The 27,500-nt window shown below is 46.0% G+C and overlaps 1 protein-coding gene across 1 annotated transcript in view; it reads left to right on the forward strand.

Annotated features, from left to right (window-relative positions):
* The window catches only part of LOC139757168 (neuronal acetylcholine receptor subunit alpha-10-like), a 271,009-nt gene that overhangs the window by 31,254 nt on the left and 212,255 nt on the right, over nucleotides 1-27,500 (forward strand). The window contains exon 2 of the mRNA XM_071677286.1: nucleotides 17,464-17,539. Within this exon, the coding sequence (XP_071533387.1) occupies nucleotides 17,494-17,539 (46 nt within the window). The 5' untranslated portion in view covers nucleotides 17,464-17,493. The remainder of the gene's footprint in view (nucleotides 1-17,463; nucleotides 17,540-27,500) is intronic.

A 27,500-nucleotide genomic window follows, 5' to 3' on the forward strand; every position in this document is an offset into this window, starting at 1 on the left:
GGCCCGTGAATGCGTCACGGTCAGGAACGCTAACCACCACACACCGGGAGTCCATTTCTTATCCTTTATGGTACATGAGACGCCACACAAGGCAGACCATGGCAGTATAGAAGAATATATATATATATATATATATATATATATATATATATATATATATATATATATATATATATATATATATATATATATATTTACCAAATGGCGTCCTAGCTTCGATGTATATCAACTGACTGTTATATTTCTCTCTTGTGTGTCCCCTGATGATGTGTTTATTACACGAAAGTGCACTTGGGAACTTATCGTGTTTCATTTACCCCGTGGACTCATAGGAATATATATATATATATATATATATATATATATATATATATATATATATATATATATATATATATATATATATATCACACATTAAGCTGGGAAGGTTTTCATCACACACCTGGTGAAGGAGAGGCGAACCAGTATGTAGATCTGCCTGCCTGAATTTTTTACGCAGAAGGAATTGGACATGAGACTGTGTCGTGTAGGAAGGAATGAGAGTCCCGAAATATATCACACACACACACACACACACACACACACACAGAGAGAGAGAGAGAGAGAGAGAGAGAGAGAGAGAGAGAGCCAGCCAGACAGAGAGAGGGTGTGTGTGTGGGTGTGTGTGGTGTGAGAAGTGGCTGGACTGGTGACAATAGAGTTTTGCTATAGGGGAAGAGATTTATGTGGTGTTTATATACATCTATACAGGTGTTTGGTGGAGGTTTGTACGTGGTGTGGCGAGCTGGATACGTGTTTTTGATATTCATACACTCCTGGTAGACTTGGTCTCTGATATTTCAAGGAAAGACAGACCACCTCGCGTGGTCTCTTGATATTTTAAGTAGTGTTAAGTCCAGACCACCTCGTCTGGACCTTGTGGTCTCTGTGGTCTGTGTGTCTATGTAAATGTGTCTAAATCTTGTGTCACCATTATTTCCCCATCCAAGTCTGTGCCATACTTTCTGTGCTGTTTCCTCATACGTGACACTTGGTTTAATCTCTCTTATCGACCTATTTTTTTGTGTTCGGTCTACTTAAAGGTGGTGGCGAGGCTTGGAGTTCATCAGGGCTTGATCATGCGCAAATGGTTGTCCTTGTGTGGTTCTTTGGGTCATGTGATCTTGTTCTCAAGCCTCGTAGGGTGTCACCTGGCCTTCTGCAGCTCCTCTGGTCTGCAATCCCATTCCCTTGTGTGATCGTCTTTTTTCATCTTCTCGTTTTCTTCTTCGTATAGCTGATTGTATGTTTGTTTCGTGTATCCACAATATGTGACCTCACTGTTCTCTTTGTCGTCTCCAGTACAAGGGGGACGACCCTTGAGCACGACGCTACGACCTTTAGCGTTGATGGCTTGACCTTTTTCACCTGTCTCTTGAGGGGGTCAGGTCAAAAAGGTCACGTTATTATCCCCCCCCCCTCCCTTTCCGGATCGAGCCGCCTGAGGGGATCACATTGCCCCAGGGGAAGTTTGTTAATCATTTATCATTTATCATTATCATTTTGATGTTAAGTAAATTGTGTACGGTGAGTAGATGTGTTAATGATATATTTGATGATGGAGAGTGATTATGTTTAATGTAGTTATGGCAATTGTGTAATTAGTTTCACTGGGAAGGGTTTAAAAAAAAATGGTGTTTCACATACATTATTTTCTTTTTCACTTGATTTGCATATGTATTTTCTAGGTACAGTATTTAGCCGTGGTGCTGGGGTGTGTGAATGTTTTTTTTTTTAGAAGTGTTTGTTACATGCCATGTAGTACACATAGACTGACTGATAAGGTTGTAAGCAAGATGAGAAGAAAGGGAGAGGCAGATGGTATGTTTGACGAGAGGAGCCTGGATGCTCTGACTGAAGGGCAAAGGGAAAGAATGGTTTGAGAATGTCTTGTATATATTTTCTCTGTGCCTCAGGCGTAGTAAGCATGGCGTGTGCTTGATACAATAGTTTCCACACACACACACACACACACACACAGAAGCTGTTTACATCCTAGACTTTAAAAAAGCACAAAGAGTTAATAGAGAAGGTCCAGAGGAGGGCGACAAAGATGGTGCTGGAGTTAAGAGAGTCGAGTTGCTTGCGAGGAAAGTCTGAGAAGCCTTAAAATGACCTAACCAGGATGAGAGGAGAGTGAGGGGTGACCTGGTCACAAAATGTGAACTTTTAAGCCAACTTCATGACGGTAGAACAATCTGATCCCATAACGTGGAATTCAAGACCAAACACATTAGAAAGGGTTTTAAAGAAGTACACTTATAGTATGCGAGTGGCGGGTGATTGGAATACTCGGAATTATGAGTGTGTGAATGTTAACATTGTGTGTGTGAATGTTAACATTGAGTGTGTGAATGTTAACATTGAGTGTGTGAATGTTAACATTGAGTGTGTGAATGTTAATATTGAGTGTGTGAATGTTAACATTGAGTGTGTGAATGTTAACATTGAGTGTGTGAATGTTAACATTGAGTGTGTGAATGTTAACATTGAGTGTGTGAATGTTAACATTGAGTGTGTGAATGTTAACATTGAGTGTGTGAATGTTAACATTGAGTGTGTGAATGTTAACATTGAGTGTGTGAATGTTAACACTGAGTGTGTGAATGTTAACATTGAGTGTGTGAATGTTAACATTGAGTGTGTGAATGTTAACATTGAGTGTGTGAATGTTAACATTGCGTGTGTGAATGTTAACATTGAGTGTGTGAATGTTAACATTGAGTGTGTGAATGTTAACATTGAGTGTGTGAATGTTAACACTGAGTGTGTGAATGTTAACATTGAGTGTGTGAATGTTAACATTGAGTGTGTGAATGTTAACATCAGACACGAGTTTAAGAAGACATATGATAAAGTTCAGTAGACGAGTATTATATCTTTTCCACATTTTTCCAATTAACGAAATATGTATTTGCATTCTGACGTATAGGTGGTTCTCCCATCACCCTGTATATTATATTCACCCTTATCGTCCTTTCTGCATCGTCACCGTTTCATTTGATTCGTTGAAATATTTCATTATTCTTCACTCAATTTCTTTTCTTTTCATGGCATATCGCTGAGACTCCGCGTCTTCATGTACACTGGTGACTTTCTATAAGTCCACGGGGGAAATGAAACACGATAAGTTCCCAAGTGCACTTTCGTGTAATAATCACATCATCAGGGGAGACACAAGAGAGAAATTTAGGTTGATATACAACGAAGAGACGTAGCTAGGACGGGGACTGGCTGCCGCCCGCCCCCCTCTTAATACGCAGTAATATTCTTAATTAATTACTTCATCATAGACTAATTAGGCTATGTTTTTTACTGTCATTAAACCAGATTACTCAGAAGTCATACCCTTAAAAGATACATGGTAATGTATGACTGTGTGTACTCGTGTGATACACATGTATGTATACATAACACAGATGCACATGGGTGATGATGTTTTCCACACACACACACACACACACACACACACACACACACACACACACACACACACACACATAACACGAGTGATGGATGAGTTTGGCTTCACAGTGAGGTTTGTCAGATGGCACTACAGCAAGTGGCAGGGGGACCTCTCCTCCATTCTCACGAGATTGTAGACACACGACTTATAACTTCTTCCTCCTCTCTTCCTCCTCTGAACATAGGGTCGTAATGTGATGCGCCCAGATTGAGTGCGAACTTAAGCTGGCATTTCCTGTGACTTGTTTAGTATGTAGTGGTCTGTTAATGATCGCTAGTATATATATATGTATATTGGAGAGGATCGCAATGGAGCGCGTGAGCAAGTATATTCTTATGAGTCCACGGGGGAAATGGAACACGGTAAGTTCCCAAGTGCACTTTTGTGTAATGATCACATCATCAGGGGAGATGCAAGGAAGGAATGTAACAGTCAGTTGATATACAGCGAATATATATATATATATATATATATATATATATATATATATATATCTTCTTTTCTTTCTTTCATACTATTCGCCATTTCCCGCGTCAGCGAGGTAGCGTTAAGAACAGAGGACTGGGCCTCTGAGGAAACATCCTCACCCGGCCCCCTTCTCTGTTCCTTCCTTTGAAAAAAAAAAAAAATGAGAGGGGAGGATTTCCAGCCCCCCGCTCCCATCCCTTTTAGTCGCCTTCTACGACACGCAGGGAATACATGGGAAGTATTCTTTTTCCCCTATCCCCAGGGATAAATATATATATATATATATATATATATATATATATATATATATATATATATATATATATATATATATATATTGTTGGGTTTGGTCTGCGCTGGTGAAGGTTCGTTGTGCTGGGCCCTGGTTGAGTTATGACCCCCCCAGCATCGGCCACGGTCAAAGACCCTCATAAAGGTCAGGCCTTGAGTGGAACATATAGGAAGGGCGAAAGAAAATGGAGATCTTAAGAAGAAGAAAGACGTAAGAGTCTTTGAGGTGCGAGGAAAAAATATTCGGAAGCTCCTAAAAGGGATCAGATCCAAACATAGTTGTGGGCTCATTTGTGAGTTGTGTCCTCAGTGATACACCACTGTACCAGTTTGCATTCCAGTCTTTGTTGATGAAGTGAAACCTTTCTGACACACACACACACACACACACACACACACACACACACACACACACACAAGTGCTTTTACAACGTTGGAGAGGCACACTTCACAGCCCCCACCTACAACATATCTTTTAGGCCTTGGGGCGCTGGTCCTGTGTTCCCCTGTGGGTGTCATCTGTTTCCAGAGGGGTTCCAGTTCCACCACCTCCCTGTGAGTGTGATATACTCCCACAGGGGAGGTGAGTGACTGTACAAGTTTATAGTTACAAGTCGTGTTGTTGACCTGGATCTTGGGGTGACATGTGGGCAGGTTGAGTGGGCGTGGGGAAAGGGGGAGACCTCCTCCTCCTCCTCCTCCTCCCCTTCCTCTCCCCTCTTAGCTGGTCGGTGTCAGGTCGACCTGCTGGTCGGGCTGCCCAATCACAGGACTTAGAGAGAGAGAGAGAGAGAGAGAGAGAGAGAGAGAGAGAGAGAGAGAGAGAGAGGTCATTGACTGTTCTGTCTCGTTGTTGATATAAGCTGATATCAGACTAGTACCAAAGTCATTTGCATTGTAGAATTGTGAGATGACCCTAGTGTTGACCCCAGCCCCTTAGCCTCGACTCGTAGTTCAATTGCTATAAAGGTCAAACTACCTCACCCCACCCTTAACCTGAGTACTAGCAATAGTTACATTTCAGACTCTAACTTTCAGAGTTATCTGAAAGTTAGACATATATTTGTAGAGGTGTAAGACTTCAGAGATCAGGCTGAAGTATGAGGTGCTTGTTATGTTACAGGATCAGGCGTCCTGAAGGTAAGTTAGTGTTCAGGATGAGTGAGAGGGGCTTTAAGGCTAATCACTTATATGATTCTATCGTAATTCGAACCTTATGGTTAATACTTGATCTTTTTTTTTGCAGTTGTAATACAGGAAGAGAGTGTTACCATAGTATGCCTTCCCCCATCCCCCATTCCACATCCCCCATCAAGTCCCAACCCATCTTAGTCGCCTTATAGTCGCCTTCCATGATTACGTGGTCTGTGGACAGACGAGAATTTTAAGTCTTAATTGGTCATTCCCCCGTCTAAGTGGTTCTCCTAACCCCGACCTGACCCCGAGTATTGCATGATGGCTTGACCTCTGCTTGTCTGCGTGCATGACGATGGCGTTCCTCCGAAAGCAGGGTTCGAATCCTCTGAGTGGCAGTCGGCCTACGTACACACAACCCAGGTGCTCTTAGGGACTGGCTGGGGCCGGTGTGTGTGTGTGTGTGTGTGTGTGTGTGTATTGACAGACCAACTTGGGGATTCGCGAAATGGAAGCTGGTTCATTACATATCACTCTATGCCCTTAAAGGATCAGAGAACGAACTGCTTCGAAAACAAGGGATGGGACACGTACAGGGGATAGGTGTGGGTCTCACGTCACCTCTGTATCGATAATAGACCTTCGTTCACGTCGCGGAAAGCCGAACGAAATGGCGGAGGGCTTTCGCAATGGTCGGAATATGGATTCGGGGTGAGATAGTCGAGTATTTGGTCGCTGGGAAGGGCGGGCCCAGCGGAACGGGTCTCCCGGTATTGAACTTCAGCTGGCGTAGGGGATTGCTGGCGTACGTCATTGCCGGCGGCGTACGGTATTGCTCCCCTGTGGGTATTGCTGTTGACAGTCGTGCTGCTCGGTGTGGTGTGGTAAGGAGGCGTGGCAGACAGGCCTGCGCCAAGTGGGATGAGAGAGGAGGTCAGTTTGAAAGACCAAGAGGAGAGATTGCTCGGGTACTGGGTTCTATAGACTGTGTTTGGGGAATGGGGAGTGGGTGAGGGGATTACATGAATGAAGTGAAGGAAAGTAGACTAAATTCTACTCCACCATTTTCATTCACGAATGAAGTGAAGTCCGTTTCCGTGTACGTGAAGTCCAGCGTGCTGGTGAAAGCCAGCTGAAGGAAATGAGAGTGGGAAGTCGCTGTGTGAGAAGTGTGTGTGGTAAGAGTGTGGTAGGATGTGGTAGCTGGGAGAGTGGAGTGTGTGAGAGAGAGGTAGGAGGGGGGGGGAGACTGTGCAATGAAAAGGGTGCGTTGAATTATGAGGGATGAATGGATGCACGACGGTACGATCCTTGGGCACGACGGTACGATCTTTGAGCACGACGGTACGATCCTTGAGCACGCCAGTACCACGGCCCTTGAGCACGACGGTACGACCACTGAGGATGACGGTACGACTCTCGAGCATAACGGTACGATCATTGAGCACGACGGTACGACTCGAGTGCGACGGTGCGATCAGTGGGGAGCGGGAGACATGGCTTGAGCACGACGCTACAACCCTTGAGCACGACGGTACCACGAACCTTGAGTACGACGGTACGACCCTTGAACACGACGGTACAACGACCCTTGAGCACGACGTTACCACGACCCTTGAGCACGACGGTACCGCGACCCTTGAGCACGACGGTACCACGACCTTTGAGCACGACGGTACGACCACCCTTGAGCACGAAGATACGACCCTTGAGTACGACGTTACGACCCTTGAGCACGACGGTACCACGACCCTTGAGCACGACGGTACCACAACCCTTGAACACGACGGTACAACGACCCTTGAGCACGACGTTACCACGACCCTTGAGCACGACGCTACGACCCTTGAGCACGACGGTTGCACCACAACCCTTGAGCACGACGACGCTACGACCCTTATGTATGATGGAGTGACCTTGAGCCACTGTGAGTCTGGTCAAAGTGATTAGATATTCATTTCTTCCCCAGCATAATTGATCTCTACCAAATAAGTATATATAAAGTTGATAATGAACTCTGATGAGGTAGTAATCACGTTGAGGTTGGGTCAGAGTGATTAGCTTAACTACATGTACGTCATGAGATTGCCTCATACATATTGGCCATTTCCCGCGTTGGCGAGGTAGCGTCAAGAACAGAGGACTGAGCCTTAGAGGGGATATCCTCACTTGGCCCCCTTTTCTGTCCCTTCTTTAGGAAAACTGAAAGCGAGAGGGGAGGAGATCCAGCCCCTCGCTCCCATATATATATATATATATATATATATATATATATATATATATATATATATATATATATCCCTATCCCTGGGGATAGGGGAGAAAGAATGCTTCCCACGTATTCCCTGCGTGTCGTAGAAGGCGACTAAAAGGGGAGGGAGCGGGTGGCTGGAAATCCTCCCCTCTCGTTTTTTTCAATTTTCCAAAAGAAGGAACAGAGAAGGGGGCCAGGTGAGGATATTCTCTCAAAGGCCCAGTCCTCTGTTCTTAACGCTACCTCGCTATTTCGGGAAATGGCGAATAGTACGAAAGAAAGAAATATATATATATGAGCTTTACTGTTAGGATGAGATTGTGAAAAATGCGAGTATACAGTGGTTTCTATTGTGGATTATATGGTTTCTGGTCTTCATCACGTGTTATGTGGTCTTCATCACGTGTTTCGTGGTCTTCATCAAGTGTGTTCTGGTCTTCATCACGTGTGTTCTGTGGTCTTCATCACGTGTTCTGTGGTGTTCATTACGTGTTTCGTGGTCTTCATCAAGTGTGTTCTGGTCTTCATCACGTGTTCTGTGGTCTTCATCACGTGTTCTGTGGTCTTCATCACGTGTGTTTTGGTCTTCATCACGTGTTTCCTGGTCTTCATCACGTGTTCTGTGGTTTTCATCACGTGTGTTCTGGTCTTCATCACGTGTTATGTGGTCTTCATCACGTGTTCTGTGGTTTTCATCAAGTGTGTTCTGGTCTTCATCACGTGTGTTCTGTGGTCTTCATCACGTGTTCTGTGGTCTTCATCACGTGTGTTTCGTGGTCTTCATCAAGTGTGTTCTATGGTCTTCATCACGTGTGTTCTGTGGTCTTCATCACGTGTGTTCTGTGGTCTTCATCACGTGTTCTGTGGTCTTCATCACGTGTTCTGTGGTTTTCATCAAGTGTGTTCTGGTCTTCTTCACGTGTTCTGTGGTCTTCATCACGTGTGTTTTGGTCTTCATCACGTGTTTCCTGGTCTTCATCACGTGTTCTGTGGTCTTCATCACGTGTTCTGTGGTCTTCATCACGTGTTCTGTGGTCTTCATCACGTGTTCTGTGGTCTTCATCACGTGTTCTGTGGTCTTCACGTGTTTCCTGGTCTTCATCACATGTTTTTTACTATTAATTACGTGTTGTATCCCGGTGATCACATGGGTGTCTAATCTTCATCAAATTGTGTCCACAGTTCCTCAATTTGACTCAGTTCCAGTGGTCATTGTGACTGAGAACGTTCAGTTGACTTAGGCCCAGTGGTCACTGTGACTGAGAACGTTCAGTTGACTTAGGCCCAGTGGTCATTGTGACTGAGAACGATCAGTTAGGTCCAGTGGTCATTGTGACTGAGAACGATCAGTTAGGTCCAGTGGTCATTGTGATTAAGAACGTTCAGTTGACTTAGATCCAGTGGTCATTGTGACTTAGGTCCAGTGGTCATTGTGACTGAGAACGATCAGTTAGGTCCAGTGGTCATTGTGATTAAGAACGTTCAGTTGACTTAGGTCCAGTGGTCATTGTGACTGAGAACGTTCAGTTGACTTAGAGCCAGTGGTCATTGCGCTCAGAGTACACATGTAAACATGTCTGATACGTAGATGCAAATTTATATAAAGGAATTGGTCATTCACTCGGGAATGTGTATGTGAATGTATGCATGAGTTTGTTTGAAGGATCAGATCCGCTTAGAATGTATGTGAATGTATGCATGAGTTTGTTTGAAGGATCAGATCCGCTTAGGATGTATGCACAGGTGTGTAAATTAGCCCGGTTATATCCGCACGGTCTGTAAATCTGTAAAATTAAAAAGCTACTCCCGTCAATGGCGAGTAGACATGTAAACATGATGCGTAAGACGCCATACCACCGTCATGTTATGGGCTGAATGTTGACCCCTCGCTTGGTGAGGTAGTGTGTGTGTGTGTGTGTGTGGGATGTGTGGGATGTGTCGAATGTTGGAAAGGATGATACATATTCTCTCTCTCTCTCTCTCTCTCTCTCTCTCTCTCTCTCTCTCTCTCTCTCTCTCTCTCTCTCTCTCTCTCTCTCTCTATCCCCTCTGTCCTCCAGCAGCCACCGAGGGAGATGATAATCATAAAAAGGGAACCTTTAACCCGAGAGTGTATGCTCCATGAATTACCTTGTGTGTGTGTGTGTGTGTGTGTGTGTGTGCTAGAAACGAGCGTATAACCAGCTCCAGTTTGCGCTCCAGTAGAAACAGCAAATTTTTTTATGGCTTCATTAGCTTAGCGATCTTTGGACTAATTAATTAAGGCAGTGACTCAAACCTTGATTGATCTGGGCGGGGATAGAGTGAGTCGTGGTTTAGAACAGCGCCTCCTTGTCAGAGCTGGTAGATGTAAACATGATGCGAGAGGGAGGGTTCGATTCGATGTAAACATGATGCGAGAAGGAGGAGGGTTCGACTCTACTAGCTTGAGGAAGGATGGGAAAATTTCGGGTCCCTGGGAAGGAGAGGTCATGTTTGATTATACGTGTGTGTGATGTACACCGGTGGGTGGAACATACATGTAAGCGAAGCCCATCAGAATATTTATACAACGCTCAGCTTTGGAACTGTGGTTATCTCCTTGCTTCTTTCCTTCCGCCGCTAAGCTTTGGAACTCTGTACCTCATCACTTCTTTCCTTCCACCGCTAAGCTTTAGAACTCAGCCTTGTTATATCGTGACTGCTTCTTATCGTTTGGTTCAGGATAAACCATGGAAAGGAATATGACGCTTGGTTGTGGACTAAAGGTAGCAACGAGATGTGAGCGAATGAGGCCATATCTTCGTCTGTTCCTGGCGCTACCTTGCTAACCCGGGAAACGGTGAACAAGTATATGTACTTGTGTGTATTTATTCTTGTTTTCTATTTCCCTGTGTTAGCGAGGTAGCGCCAATAACAGACGTAAAAAAGGCCGCATTCGCTCACATCCATTCTCTAGCTGTCATGTGCAATGCACTAAAACCACGGCCCTCTATCCACAACCAGGCCCCACTGACCTCTCCATGGTTTACCCAGGATGCTTCACATGCACTAGTCCAGTCTACTGAGCCCTAGTCGTCCCACGTTAAACCACATCGTTCCGAATCAATCTATCCCGTGCACGTCTTTCACCCTCCTGCATGAAATACGTTTGTTGATTATCCCCATAGAGAGTACGCCCCCTGGGGGGGGCTTCATGTCTCGTGACTGTGTTTGGTCGTATGTAAGAGAGAGAGAGAGAGAGAGAGAGAGAGAGAGAGAGAGAGAGAGAGAGAGAGAGAGAGAGAGACTATTCCTACAACGACCTCCCCCTCGACATGGAGTATGATGGTAGTTGCAGCAGCAACACCTCCCTTCTCCCTCCGTGGGTGACAAATTACAGTATTACCACAGCCGTCATGTCACCCACTTTGCATAATTCGGGGGAGTGCATCTTAATGCGTGGGATTGCCCTGCACACATGCGTTTATCTCGGTGTGTGTGTGTGTGTGTGTGTGTGTGTGTGTGTGTGTGTGTGTGTGTGTGTGTGTGGGTGTATTTACTTACCGTCTCTGACCATGAGAGAACACTTCTCACACTACCAAAATCCACCTCTCCCTCCCTACCGTCCGTTTTCTTTCAGCCAACCCTCCACTCCCCCCTTTACCTTACCTCCCTCCCATTCGTTTTCTTTTTCGAACCGTATCATCAACAACCACCCCCCACCTACACACTTTGTTGGCCTACGTTTTCTAATCAGTTGGGTTGGCGGAGGGGAGAGAGAGAGAGAGAGAGAGAGAGAGAGAGAGAGAGAGAGAGAGAGAGAGAGAGAGAGAGAGAGAGAGAGAGAATCTCGTATCTTACGAGTTACGGCGAGAGATTATCCCTTGACGTGGTCAGCCAGGCTATAATGGCCGTGTGGATGAGGCGATGCTCAAGGAAAACGTTGATGTCTGTGAACGTGTTTTTTCGGTTGATGTCTGTAAACGTTTTTAGGTTGATGTCTGTGAACGTTTTTGGGTTGATGTCTGTGAACGTTTTTGGGTTGATGTCTGTGAACGTTTTTGGGTTGATGGCTATGAACTTTTTGGGTTGATGTCTATGAACGTTCTTGGGTTGATGTCTGTGAACGTTTTTGGGTTGATGTTTATCAACGTTTTTGGGTTGATGTCTGTGAACGTTTTTCGGTTGATGTCTGTGAATGTTTTTCGGTTGATGTCTGTAAGCATTTTTCGGTTGATGTCTGTAAACATTTTTCGGTTGATGGCTGTGAACGTTTTTCGGTTGATGTCTGTGAACGTTTTTGTTGATGTCACTGAACGTTTGGGTTGATGTCTGTGAACGTTTGGATTGATGTCAGTGAACGTTTTTGTGTTGATATCTGTAAACGTTTTTGGGTTGATGTCTGTGAACGTTTAGGTTGATGTCTGTAAACGTTTTGGGTTGATGTCAGTGAACGTTTTTGGGTTGATGTCCATAAATGTTTTTGGGTTGATGTCTGTGAAGTTTTGGGCTGATGTCACTGAACGTTTGGGTTGATGTCTGTGAAAGTTTTTGGGTTGATATCTGTAAATGTTTCTGGGTTGATGTCTGTGAAGTTTTGGGTTGATGTCACTGAACGTTTGGGCTGATGTGAACGTTTTTGGGTTGATGTCTGTAAATGTTTTTGGGTTGATGTCTGTGAAGTTTTGGGTTGATGTCACTGAACGTTTGGGTTGATGTCTGTGAAGTTTTGGGTTGATGTCACTGAACGTTTGGGTTGATGTCACTGAACGTTTGGGTTGATGTCACTGAACGTTTTTGGGTTGATGTCTGTGACCGTTTGGGTTGATGTCAGTGAATGTGGACAAAGTACATACACACGCACACATACGTACGTCTCCGTGGTGCAGTAGGGTGGGGTTGCGACCTATCAGTCTCAAAGGCCCGAGTTCGAGTCTCAGACAGGGCAGCAGGCTCACAGGCAACCCAGCTGTTCATCAAATAGTAATCACATATGAGCTGTACCTTATCATCTAACGATACACACTTTTAAAAGAACAACAGTAGATAAAGACATCACTCAAACAGTGACCCGATCCTGGCGATAGAAGGGAGTCGTCAAAAATGAAGCGTCACGAGGTTAGGTCATGTCAGGTCAGGTCAGGTCAGGTCTATGTCGTGAAAAGGTTTCCGGGACGATTTTCGTCACTAGTGGGTCTCTCTGGCTTCGTGCAGGATTTTGCCATCAGAGAGATTGGCTGGCGGAATACCGGTGTCGCTCGTCCTCCTCATTCAGAGATGGGGAAAAAAAGGGCAGCGTCTTTTGTGTTGTATATAATGTAGGTGTGGCTGAAGTGGTCATCTCTCGCCAGCCATTATGTGTGTGTGTGTGTGTGTGTGTGTGTGTGTGTGTGTGTGTGTGTGTGTGTGTAGTACTGCTCTCCTGGTTGGGTTAAGTCGTCGCTCTTGTGGTTTCCTTGTGAGACGTGAATGACGTATCGGAGTGATGAACTTGGTCCGGCATATTCATCACACATGAATGGTGATTCTATTTCTTTTTTTGGTTCACTCTGTTTGTCCCTTTTGGTTCACTCTGTTTATCCCTTGATGCCTCACAATGCTGCATATAAACACATCCTTGTACGTGGTACATCCTCACTCCTCAGTGCTGAGGGAAGACAACATAGTCTCGTTTTCATTGGAAACTTTTATATTTTTTTTTTACCAGTTTTAAGGAGATGGTCATGCCGTCGGGTGGTGGAGGTTGAAGGTGGGTGGAGTGAGTGTAGATTGCTGGTGTTGGAATCTTGAAACGAATAGAGAGCTGCAGTGGGAAGGAGGAGGAGGGGGGAAGTCTTTTGTGGGTTCGAACCTCTTCATGAGACTCCATGACTCTCATGGCATTTGTCTTCTTAAGCATGATGGGACACGACCCTTGAACATGATGGTACACGACCTTCAAGTAAGTCGGTACGCGACCCTTGAGCAAGACGGTACACGACCCTTGAGCATGACGGTACATGACCCTTGAGCAAGACGGTACACGACCCTTGAGCAAAACAGTACACGACCCTTGAGCAAGACGGTAAACGACCCTTGAGCAAGACGGTACACGACCCTTGAGCAAGACGGTACACGACCCTCGAGCAAGACGGTACACGACCCTTGAGCAAGACGGTACACGACCCTTGAGCAAGACGGTAAACGACCCTTGAGCAAGACGGTACACGACCCTTGAGCAAGACGGTACACGACCCTCGAGCAAGACGGTACACGACCCTTGAGCAAGACGGTACACGACCCTTGAGCAAGACGGTAAACGACCCTTGAGCAAGACGGTACACGACCCTCGAGCAAAACAGTACACGACCCGTGAGCAAGACGGTACACGACCCTTGAGCAAGACGGTACACGACCCTCAAGCAAGACAGTACACGACCCTTGAGCAAGACGATACATGACCCTTGAGCAAGACGGTACACGACCCTTGAGCAAGACGGTACACGACCCTTGAGCAAGACGGTACACGACCCTCAAGCAAGACAGGACACGACCCTTAAGCAAGACGGTACACGACCCTTGAGCTCGACCATACACTACCAAGACGGTTCACGTCGGTACATCTGGCTTTGGAACTCTGGTAAAACATCAGATGGCACAAGGCTTTGTGTAGCGTGTGACATTAACATCTGTCGGATGTCGGGGATCTAGTGAACCTCGTGTTATGAACATCGGTCAAGCCATGTCCCCAGATATGGGCACCCCTGGTGAGACTTACCAGTCCTATCACAGAGACCAAGTGTCCTTAAATATGGGCCATTCCCTGGGCAGTTCATCACACTTGTTGAAGAACATGGCTTTGGACTTAGGAATCTCTGGTCGGGTCATAAGAGCTGTCGGTGCTGTGTGTGTGTTTGTGTGTGTGTGTGTGTGTGTGTCCCCCGAACATGGACACTCCTGGGTTACGTCGAGTTACAGGCTGTTGGCTGGCGAGCGAGGTCTGTCACAGCTTGTGGTGCCTTGCCCGAGCCCCCCAAAGCTGGTACCCTTTCATCTGTGAGCCAGAGGAAGGATGAACAGCTGGGTTGTCTGCCCTCCTCCGTCGACGTATACCCTCGCCGGGGATCGAACTCGACCCAGCTAATTAGAAGTTCATCAGCGATGACCACGCCGACGTCGAATTCAAAATTCGTATCAACACCGATAACTTGGAATAGTTGGATGTATTGTAGAAGTCAAATTATGTGCGAAAGATCATCAGACCATCGGGTTGAAGACCATCGGGTTTATGTAAGGTACTGTCTCACAGAACACATCGGGACTGGAGTGGCAAAAGTTATTGGTGAGTTTCAGCTGTGTGTGTATGTGTGTGTGTGTGTGTGTGTGTGTGTGTGTGTGTGTGTATTAGCGCGGACACAAACACGACTCTCGATCACATAATCGGATCATGAAACCGCGAATTATAGAGTTGATCACTGGCTCTTACCTTTGCGTAGGCGGGCGTGGATTTCACCACTGCGATGATGAAGGCCAGTTATTATTGCCTCTCCCCTTTTTTTTTTTTTTTGATCCGGTCCAGACTGGCAGATGGGCACATGGACCTCTGTGCTCGATGGAGATGAAGACTTCTCTGTCAACACTGAACACCCACACTTGGAAGGACCCGACCTCCTCTTCCTCCTCCTCCTCCCTCCTCCTCAACACCCACACTTGGAAGGACCCGACCTCCTCTTCCTCCTCCTCCTCCCTCCTCCTCAACACCCACACTTGGAAGGACCCGACTTCCTCTTCCTCCTCCTCCCTCCTCCTCAACACCCACACTTGGAAGGACCCGACCTCCTCTTCCTCCTCCTCCCTCCTCCTCAACACCCACACTTGGAAGGACCCGGCTTCCTCTTCCTCCTCCTCCTCCTCCTCCTCAACACCCACACTTGGAAGGACCCGACCTCCTCTTCCTCCTCCTCCTCCCTCCTCCTCAACACCCACACTTGGAAGGACCCGACTTCCTCTTCCTCCTCCTCCCTCTTCCTCAACACCCACACTTGGAAGGACACGACCTCCTCTTCCTCCTCCTCCCTCCTCCTCAACACCCACACTTGGAAGGACCCGACCTCCTCTTCCTCCTCCTCCCTCCTCCTCAACACCCACACTTGGAAGGACCCGACCTCCTCTTCCTCCTCCTCCCTCCTCCTCAACACCCACACTTGGAAGGACCCGACTTCCTCTTCCTCCTCCTCCCTCCTCCTCAACACCCACACTTGGAAGGACCCGACCTCCTCTTCCTCCTCCTCCTCCTCCTCCTCCTCAACACCCACACTTGGAAGGACCCGACCTCCTCTTCCTCCTCCTCCCTCCTCCTCAACACCCACACTTGGAAGGACCCGACCTCCTCTTCCTCCTCCTCCTCCTTCCTCCTCAACACCCACACTTGGAAGGACCCGACTTCCTCTTCCTCCTCCTCCTCCTTCCTCCTCAACTGGGTTGGATATTTGGTAATATCTGTCGTCCGCCGATGTTCATGATACAGTCATCTCGCTCGTGGAAGGTCGTGTGGCAAGGGGGGTTCCTTTCCACGTTCCTGTACGTATACACGGGGACACTGGAATGACAGGGAGTTCTTGTGCACGGCGGTGCGAACCCTTGGATGTGTGTGAACCCAACGCCAAAAATACCCTTTAAGGGTGTCGTACCCTCGTGGTCAAGTGGTCAGAAAGTCCCACCATGCTCGACACCTGGGTTCGGCCCTTGGGTGTGATAATCCAATGCCTTAAATATCCTATACGGGGGGCGTGCCTAGGGATTCGAACCATGGCGGTCAAGTGGTTTGAGAAGCTCCGTTGTGGACACAGGCGACAACGTTGTGTTCTGAGAGAGAGAGGGGGGTTCGAAAGCCCCCTTCCCTCGCCCCCTCAGACCACACGGGCCGTCCGAGGTCAAGCGTACGGGGTTCGAATCTTGGTTGCGGCAGTCGTTCCACAGTCAACCCAGCTGTTCATCCTTCCATAGTGGTTGGACGATAAAATGGGTACCTGGCTACCGTAAAGTGAATGCATGATCATCATGTGTTTGAGCTTGCTTAAGATAAGATATAAGAATTAATCAAACACATTTTATAAGTTAATGTTTTACTTTCTGGTGACTAATGGGTTGGAGTCTCACGGTATAATGATAATATGATAAATTCAGTTATTATCTCGTTGTTTTCCTTTATCTATTTATTTACCAACTACATGGGGGAAGGGGTAATTGGGAGTAATAAGGGGGTAATTACACTTTTTGATGGGGAAAAGGAAAGGGGACAGTCTTAGAATAATTAGAAATCATTGATGTAAATCTTTGGCATCCACCCTGCTGACCTTTAACCTTTGACCTCAGGCTACTGATCTGTGACCTTTGACCTCCAGCCAATTGGACTATGTCATTTGACGCACAGCCTACTCATCTGTGACCTTTGACCCCCAACCGACTGAGCTATGACCCTTGATCCCCAGCCTACTGATGTGACCTTTGACACACAGCCAATGACCTTGGATCCCTCAGACTATTGATTTATGAATGGCTGTTGACCCCAATCTTCTGATCTGTGACCTTTGACACTCTCCCAATGACCTCTTGTCCCCAGCATCATGATTTGTGACCTTTAACCCCGCCCCCCAGCCTACAGATCTCTGACCTTTGACCCTCAGACTACTCATCTGTGACTGTTGACCCCATCCTTCTGACCTGTGACCTCCCAAGCCCTACGAAGCTATATCCTTTGACCCCCCCGCCACACACACACACACACACACACACCACCCTATTGATCTTTGACCTCACGTTGCTTGATTGTTCGCCAATTTGATTGTGTGACCTTTGACCTCCCCCGCAGGCATGGTGTGGCCGGCCGGCTGGAGCCAAGATGACCCTGGCAGTCCTGCCCGTCCTCGTCTGCCTCCTGGCTGCTGGTGAGTGACCTCTCTCTCTCTCTCTCTCTCTCTCTCTCTCTCTCTCTCTCTCTCTCTCTCTCTCTCTCTCTCTCATGTATTAGTCATGTATATATGTATGTATCATCTCTCTCTCTCTCTCTCTCTCTCTCTCTCTCTCTCTCTCTCTCTCTCTCTCTCTCTCTTTCTCTCTCTCTCTCTCTCATGTTTTATTCATGTATGTATGTATGTATCATCTCTCTCTCTCTCTCTCTCTCTCTCTCTCTCTCTCTCTCTCTCTCTCTCTCTTTCATGTTTTATTCATGTATGTATGTATCATCTCTCTCTCTCTCTCTCTCTCTCTCTCTCTCTCTCTCTCTCTCTCTCTCTCTCTCTCTCTCTCTCATGTATTAGTCATGTATGTATGTATGTATCATCTCTCTCTCTCTCTCTCTCTCTCTCTCTCTCTCTCTCTCTCTCTCTCTTTCATGTTTTATTCATGTATGTATGTATGTATCATCTCTCTCTCTCTCTCTCTCTCTCTCTCTCTCTCTCTCTCTCTCTCTCTCTCTCTCTCTCTCTCTCTCTCTTTCATGTTTTATTCATGTATGTATGTATGTATCATCTCTCTCTCTCTCTCTCTCTCTCTCTCTCTCTCTCTCTCTCTCTCTCTCTCTCTCTCTCTCTCTCTCATGTATTATTCATGTATGTATGTATGTATCATCTCTCTCTCTCTCTCTCTCTCTCTCTCTCTCTCTCTCTCTCTCTCTCTCATGTCTTAGTCATGTATGTATGTATGTATCATCTCTCTCTCTCTCTCTCTCTCTCTCTCTCTCTCTCTCTCTCTCTCTCTCTCTCTCATGTCTTAGTCATGTATATATGTATGTATGTATGTATCATCTCTCTCTCTCTCTCTCTCTCTCTCTCTCTCTCTCTCTCTCTCTCTCTCTCTCTCTCTCATGTATTATTCATGTATGTATGCATGCATTAATATGTCATCATACACGCTCATGAATACTTTGATCGCCCCCTTTTGATGCACTGTGGTGTACGACGGTACGAACCCTTGAATATGATGGCTTGACCTGTGACCTGACCCTCAGGCGGTCGTCTGGTCATACTCAGAGAGGTTAATGAACTCTCTCGAATGGTAGTTATACATAATTATACCCTCCAATTTTCCAGATAATTTTATAAATATATTAAGCATATTACAGTATACTGTTATAATAAGCATATTGCAATATACTGTTAAGCATATTGCAAAGTACTGTTATGTTAAGCATATTGCAATATACTGTTATGTTAAGCATATTGCAATATACTGTTAAGCATATTGCAGTATACTGTTATGTTAAGCATATTGTAATATACTGTTATGTTAAGCATATTGCAGTATACCGTTATAGTAAGCATATTGCAGTATACTGTTATGTTAAGCATATTGCAGTATACCGTTATAGTAAGCATATTGAAGTATACTGTTATAGTAAGCATATTGAAGTATACTGTTATGTTAAGCACATTTCAGTATACTGTTATGATAAGCATAGATAAAAATAAAAAAAGTATACACCCTTTTTCGACAAAGTAGACATCAAAATCAACAAAGTCACTTCTTCTCTTCGCCTTTTTTAATGTATTTAATTTTACCCATATTTTCCACATAATGATATGTAGACTTCTCAGATTATAACAACTCATAAGAATTGTGAGTATATTCCATATATACTCCAGTGCTTTTCTAGTTGTATGTCAGTATATAACTTCGTTGTATATTTAATGATATTCAACGTCCCTTATAGTTTGTAAAGGGTACAACGTCTACGAAATTACTTACCACATATATTCAGGTTTAAGTAGCGCCTACTTCCGTGGCATATTCAATGCATAATTTGTATTTACGACGTATGATCCCTTACTACTGTCTTACGTGGATTAAGTGTATGAGTCGTGGAAGGATTGCGATGATGAATGGATGATGGGATCACGGGCCAAGGAAGGAGTTGATGTGGATTGGCTGATCCAAGAGGAATTGGGTGTTCGTAATAGAGTAGCCCCAGGATTTCCTTGTTTTTTGAGGGGATGTGGGTGTGGGGTGTGTGTGGGGGTGTGTGGGAGGAATTAAACGTGTGTGTGGGGTATGTGTGGGGGTGTGTGGGTGGGGAATTAAACAGCACCCAGATAGTCAGCCACGTCCATTCAAGCGGTGGTTCTATGGGCATGCGAGAGGTGTGGAATGGCTGATTCTACTGGGCTGGTGAAGGGCATTTGATACGCGTCGCAAAGGTTATATATGAATCCATACCTTGTGAACACTGTCCCTCGGATCTGCTCAAAGACAGGAAGGAGAAGCTCTTAATATCTTGTAACAACAGTTTGGTGTCAGAACTGAGGATAAAGGATCACATATCTGGTGTCAGATCTGGGGATAAAGGATCAGATGGCTGGTGTCAGAACTGGGGATGATGGATCAAATATCTGGTGTCAGAACTGGGGATAAAGGATCAGATATCTGGTGTCAGAACTGAGGATAAAGGATCAGATATCTGGTGTCAGAACTGAGGATAAATACACTACCATTGTGGTCATGAGAATGAGAAGCGTTGCAGATGTTATGAGGTTCTGCCATGAGTAGCTGGGGTGTGGAGTACAGACCTGTGTGTGTGTGTGTGTGTGTGTGTGTGTGTGTGTGTGTGTGTGTGTGGAGTGTAAGGGGTGTTTGGGGAGGTAGGAAATTGGTGGAGAAGGTAGGTTGGGGGTGGAGGGAAGGATTATAGTAAAGGGTGGAGGGTCGGTGGAGAAATGAAAGGAGCTGTGGTGGAGAAGGTGGGGAAGCCTTGGCGGGCGGGTGGCGAACTGGTGTTGGGGAAGGGTCGTGGAGTGTTGGAGATGCGATGGAAAGGGTGGAGAGCTGGACCCAGCTGGTGGACAACTGGTGTTGAGGGAGAGCGATGGTGGAGAGGAGTGGTAGTGGTGGTGGAGGGAGAATACCGATGTGTGAAGTCGTGGACAAGTTGTGGTGGAGTATAAGTTGGCGGGGGGGGGGCGGAGAATGGTGGAGGAACTTGGAGGGGGGAGAGAGAGAGAGAGAGAGAGAGAGAGAGAGAGAGAGAGAGAGAGAGAGAGAGAGAGAGAGAGAGAGAGCTGGGGGAGCGAGGGAGGGAGTGTAATACTGAGGGCGATATGCCTGGAAATGTGTCCGGGGAAATCCCTGGTTCTGCATTATATTGGGCCAGCCCAGGGGGTCGAATCATGGGTTGGGCAACCTGCCCCACAGCGGACACTGTACGTACATCCTCCCCCACTCTGTCAGCAGAGAGGTACATAGTGTATGTGTGGGTATGACAGTAAAGACGTAATACAAGTATATATACAAAATAAAGACACACACACACACACACACACACACACACACACACACTTACACACGCCATATTAATAGCTTATTCTTTCAGTATGTGAATATATTTAACATTCAAACACATTTCAGATGGCGCTCTGTGTATTGCTAGCGTGGTGTGTTATAATGGGTTGAGGCCAAGAGTGTGGTATACTAAAGACGTAGAGGTGATTGTGGTTTGATCCTGTTAACGGGAGGGCCGACCCACAACGGCATACAGAAACGGTTGAAGTATGTGGGGTGAGGAGGAACAGTAGTGAAGATAAGGGGGTGTTGAAGGGGCAGAGGGGAAGATAAGGGGGTGTTAAAGGGACAGTGGGGAAGATAAGGGGGTGTTTAAGGGACAGTAGGGAAGATAAGGGGGTATTGAAGGGGATAGTGGGGAAGATAAGGGGGTATTGAAGGGGACAGTGGGGAAGATAAGAGGGTATTGAAGGGACGGTGGGGAAGATAAGGGGGTATTGAAGGGGACAGTGGGGAAGATAAGGGGGTATTGAAGGGGACAGTGGGGAAGATAAGAGGGTATTGAAGGGACGGTGGGGAAGATAAGGGGGTATTGAAGGGACGGTGGGGAAGATAAGGGGGCATTGAAGGGACAGTGGGGAAGATAAGAGGGTATTGAAGGGACGGTGGGGAAGATAAGGGGGCATTGAAGGGGACAGTGGGGAAGATAAGGGGGTGTTGAAAGGGACAATGGGGAAGATAAGGGGGTGTTGAAAGGGACAGTGGGGAAGATAAGGGGTGGTGAAGGGGACTGTAGTGAAGATGGGTATTGGCAAGCGTGTAGACAGACGAAGGGGAAAAGAACAGAGAAAAGAATATCAGAAACAAAACATATGAGGTTCTATGTTGGTGGAAAGTACATTTCATTCCAGTTGTACCTCGGGGGGCCTACCTTTTCAGCGACACCTCTCTGAAATGTAGTTGTAGAGGAATCTTAATACAAGGGTAGAGGATGGTGGAATGAGGGAGCATACTGTTGGTGTATAGATGTTGGGAAGACGCTACGGTGGCTGGGTTAACAGAAGGATATTACGTGGCAGATACACACCATCCTTATGCAACGTACTTCAGTAGACTCTGGTGTTTATGACTGGGTTTATTTTCTAGATATGTTAAATCACACGTGGATGTAAACATGATCTATATATTTGTTATCTGTGTGTGGATGTATTCCTATCTATGTGTGCGGTAATAGATCAGGGTCAATTATTTGCTTGTATTCCTAGCTTTCTGTCTGGATTGATCCGTGTCATGTAACTGCTTGTGTTACTGGCTTTTTACCTTTTCATAGACTTGTTTTCGTTGTTTATTTGAGGTAAGGACGCTTCACTGTGTCCCACCCACTTGAGTCATGTGGTGAAACTCCTGTTGATGTCCCCGTGTTCCTTCTAGAGATAGTGTGTGTGGTATTTTGTTATCCATTATTGGTCTGGTTTGCCAAAGTCCTTTTTCGTCGTATGTTCTTTTGGAGGTCCAGAGGGGCTTACCTCGGGCGATGCTTCTGTCTCTGTGGAGCATAATAGCGAGGGTTATTGCTGCAGGGATAGAGACTTGGGTGAGCCACTCGTCTCTTGGAAGACTGTCTTCCCTCACTCCCTGGTCCGTTCACTGCTGTCCTTGGGTCATTCGGGTAAGGGACTCGATGTATCTGACTTAAAGAAAACTTTTCCTTTTCCCTTCCACTAACCATCCAGCTCTCATCCCTGAGCAAAACGATTACATAGTTGTTATGAGTGAGGCGAGGCGACCCCTCTGGGCCAAGTTAGTGTGATGGTCTTCTTCTTAACAGTAATAAGTCTTGCTCTTATTTGCCCAAAGATAAAACAAAAGAATTTCTGAACTTCGTTGTTTCCCTCCCACCGCCCAAACCTATGGGTATTTCTCCTGTATTCTGGCCTCTTTTGTAAGGTGTGTTTCTTTGAACATCAGTTCCATCTTGGGATGATCAGTAGATGAGGTGTTACCATCAGCATATTCATGAGAGGGTACCACCTGCCTCAGGGATGTGGTGGTCGGTTCGAATAGCAGCGGCGGCTCTTGTGTTTGTACAGGGAAGGGAAGGGGATAATGGAAGTAGAGCAATATAATGGGGGCGCTCCGGTGTTTATGTATATAGAGGGGAGGAGTAATGCAGTAATAACAGGGCAGAGGGGAAGGGAGGGAGTGGATGGGGAACTGGGACCAGGTTTAGGGATGGACCATTTCAGTAAGTATGGGAAGGAGGGAGTCAGAATTTACGGGTGATGCAGAGGGTATAATAATGAATGTCTCTAGGGTCACTATAGGTTATAGACCTTCAACCACCCCCCTCAGTAAACTACCCCATAGCCACTTCCACCCTACGTCAGGTACCCCCCATATTTCTGGAAGCCGGTCATGCCTGAGGACTGTAGATTGCTTCGAACAATGAGGACTTCAGTTCAACAATAGTTTGAGATTTATAGAAAGATGTGTGTCACTCCTCACACCAGGGTCTTCTATTGTCAACAAAAAGAACAGATCCAGTTGTGCTAAAAACAGTCCAGTCGTCTCATTACCAACAACGCCAAACTGTGAGGTGGTTTGTATGACAGATTCATTTGGAAGGTAGATCACCATAGTGTTATTACATCTTGCTGATAAAAGAAACAGAGGAAGAGAGTAATGTCGTTTCGAATTTGTCTCTTTTTTTTTTTATCATGAACAGATGTGGATACGAGTTTAAGTATTGAGGAAATGAAAAAAGTTTGGTCGTTAGATTGAGGGAGAAAAATATTCGTGGTTCGAAGGCAAACTTTGGAAACTTTGGAGTGGAAGTGATATTCTCGAGTAACCACTTCAGATGTGGGGAGAGGGAAGGAAGAAGTCAAGTGTCTGGTAGAATTCCGACAGATAAACGGTAACTGGACAATGGAAAGTCGTTCTTATGGACCTCCATAGTGATGTAGCTATCCATTCGGGTCAGCTAGAGGCATGAGGCACCGTTGTGTGTATCGAACGGTGTATACACACATGTACCAGCTATGTACACATGCATAGAGGGACGTACATGGTTGTACCTATATACACGCACACAGAGACACAGCCCCTTTGGCTAAGCGGTGAGCGTTACGACCCAACAATATCATGTTCCGGGTTCGGATCCGGACATACCAGTGGGCTAGGAGATAGTGCAAACACACACACACACACACACACACACTGGACCATCAGTTTTTGGAGATTTTAAACGGCTTAGGTAAAGAAAAGAGAAAATCCTTTAAATTCGACGGATCATTTTGCGTTGTTTGGAATGGCTTTATTCATGTTGCTGGTAGAATGTGTCTCGCCTCTGCCACTACACACTGTAACCCTAAACTCTCTCTTAGGGTCTTGAGACCTGAATTCTCCTCTGAAGTCCGAATTCAGGTCCTGATTATAGCGACGACTCGTAATTATCATTTCTTGTCGCTTGCGACGATTATTTATAGAGATTAATTACTTTTGATTACAACGATCGCTCGTATAGAGATTACTTTTGATTACAGCGACAGCTCATATAGATTACTTTTGATTACAGCGACAGCTCATATAATGATTACTTTGATTACAGCGACTGATCATATAAAGATTACTTTTGATTACAGCGACTGATCATATAATGATTACTTTGATTACAGCGTCCGATCATATAAAGATTACTTTTGATCACAACGACCGATCATATAAAGATTACTTTTGATTACAGCGACAGATCATATAGCGATTACTTTTGATTACAGCGACTGATCATATAAAGATTACTTTTGATTACAGCGAATGCTCATATAAAGATTACTTTTGATTACAGCGACCGATCATATAATGATTACTTTTGATCACAGCGACTGCTCATAGAGCTCCATTCTGAGTAACGATAATCAATTAGAGAGATCAATTTCTTTTGATCATAACGATCACTCTTGAGCGATGATTAATTCCATTGGATAATAAGGCATCGCTCGTAAGTATAGACATATATATTTTTTCCCCTTCCTCTCCTTCTTATGTCTCGAGAGCTATTATGTCTCGAGAGCTGTTATGTCTCGAGAGCTATTATGTCTCGAGAGCTATTATGTCTCGAGAGCTATTATGTCTCGAGAGCTATTATGTCTCGAGAGCTATTATGTCTCGAGAGCTATTATGTCTCGAGAGCTATTATGTCTCGAGAGCTATTATGTCTCGAGAGCTATTATGTCTCGAGAGCTATTATGTCTCGAGAGCTATTATGTCTCGAGAGCTATTATGTCTCGAGAGCTATTATGTCTCGTTCATGGTCAGGTCTCTACGAGAACTTCAGCTCATGACTGTGGAGTTCAGAGCCCCAGGTCCTGTGGCTGTTATGGTGTGTCCCTCCACATGGTAGAGGGTGTGGCAGGCGCAGTAAGGAACACCTCTGACACATCAGTCATTGGCAACTACTACGGGACAGTTAGTGGCATCTTGTTTGATATCAGTCAGTGTGGCATCTTGTTTGATATCAGTCAGTGTGGCATCTTGTTTGATATCAGTCAGTGGCATCTTGTTTGATATCAGTTAGTGGCATCTTGTTTGATATCAGTCAGTGGCATCTTGTTTGATATCAGTCAGTGGCATCTTGTTTGAAATCAGTCAGTGGCATCTTGTTTGATATCAGTCAGTGGCACCTCAACTTACCATCTGACTTAGTCAGTGGCACTTCAACCGGGTCAATTAATGGCACTCCTCATCCAAATCAGTAAGTAGCACCTCATTACGAGCATTTAGTGGCACCTCGTCGTCATCAGTCAGTGGCACCTCATCCAAATTAGTCGTTAGCGCCTCATCCGACCATTCAGCAGTGGCACCTCATCGAAATCAAGTGGGTGTGTGGATGGTGTGTGGATGATAGTGTTGGTTAAGCGGACGGATTGGCAGCCACAGAGAAGGGTGGGCTGGCTACACACACACACACACACGGGAGGGTGAGACAAGTTGCTCAGGGCGGAGGCGAAACATGGGAAGCCTTGCTCTAAGGAGACACAAGACAGACGGACGGACAGACAGGGTAGTCAGAGAGGCGGTGGAGTGTTGGGGAGCTGGGAGACGAAATCCATGCCTCAGGGAGACGGGAGGAAGACAAGAGTGAGTGGTACAGGCGAGTCTGGACCAGTAGTTAGGCCAAGACGACTTCGTTGGTTCGACAGAAGACATCTGTTAGGCCTCCATCGTACGAGGAGAAGGGTCAGACAGAAGCTGACAACTTTCTCCCAGTTTGAGAACACGTATGTTAGAAAAGGGTTGGACGGGTCACTGAAGAAGATTTGACAGACAGACGTCCAGAAGCCTCCTCTCATATAGACACCAGACGGACAGGTTTTCCCTCTTCAGGAAGAAAGAAAAAAATTAGTGAGAGGCAGAAGCTGTGTTCAGGAAGAGATTTGATGACCTGGGACAATAGAGGGACGAGATCCATGACGGTTACCTGCAGGTGCCGGGTTAGTGAAACTTCAGTTGGAGGTGTTCGCCCTCCTTACCTGGGGCGTGGCTCTGGCCAGCCAACCAGCCACCAGCCACAACCATCAGGAACGCGTCGGTCTGTCTCTGTTATCTTCCGAGGCGGCTGCAGGTGTAGCACTCTCATCATCATCTCCTTCCCCGTAGCTCCCAGGGAGGGTGGTCGTAGGGAGACATGGAGACTTACATCTGCCTCACACAGCTCCCCACACACACACACATGCTGGATTCCTTCATATGAACTCGTCCCAGATGTTGCGTGAGGGATTGTATCTGGCTTGCAAGGAGTCTGCTTGGGACAATTCCCTCACCATTATTGAGACAAGAGCCAGCAGGAGCGCCTCAGACAGAGTTAGGTGCGTGCGTGTGTCTGTGTGTGTGTGTGTGTGTAGGGACGTATATATATATGTATATAGTTTCCATCAGTGTGGTCAGCAGGTGGCGAGGTCGTGTATGGAGACCTGGCCATGTTTAAAGGCAAGTCATCTCAGGGACGCAGGTGATCTGAGAGGAAGATAGAACCATTTGCCCTAAGTCCGTGATTACATAGGGTCTAATCTAAGGGCCAAAGTTCCATTAATGATCCATCCTAAGTGGGCCTTTAGCCCTCGGGGTAAAGGGGTGGTTTGTCTCAACTTGGTTGCCCAGGAACACATCTTACGTTTCCCTATGATGTCGTCTGGTCGTGTGGGGGGAATTCTAAGGTCATTTTAAGAGCTTCATTTTGGCCTTTTGAATAGAAGATGGAGCCAAGAGAAGTGGTTTATTTCCACACACACACACACAAAAAGGCTCCCATGTGTGTTTGCGATGCTACCTCACTGAGTCAAAATCGCTGGCGTATGTAGAAAAAGAATGATATATAACCATAGAAAATTCGCTACATGAATAATGTCATCAAAAAACGGGATTCAAGTTTCCTCTGATTTGCATATACTGGCCCATGGCCTTGGACTGTGGCCCATATAGTGTTGTGAGATCCTGGCCCATGGCCTAGGACTGTGGCCCATATAGTGTTGTGAGATCCTGGCCCATGGCCTTGGACTGTGGCCCATATAGTGTTGGGAGATCCTGGCCCATGGTCTTGGACTGTGGTCCATATAGTGTTGTGAGATCCTGGCCCAT

This window comes from Panulirus ornatus, chromosome 25, assembly GCF_036320965.1.
Source record: "Panulirus ornatus isolate Po-2019 chromosome 25, ASM3632096v1, whole genome shotgun sequence".
In the NCBI taxonomy this organism is placed as follows: domain Eukaryota; kingdom Metazoa; phylum Arthropoda; class Malacostraca; order Decapoda; family Palinuridae; genus Panulirus; species Panulirus ornatus.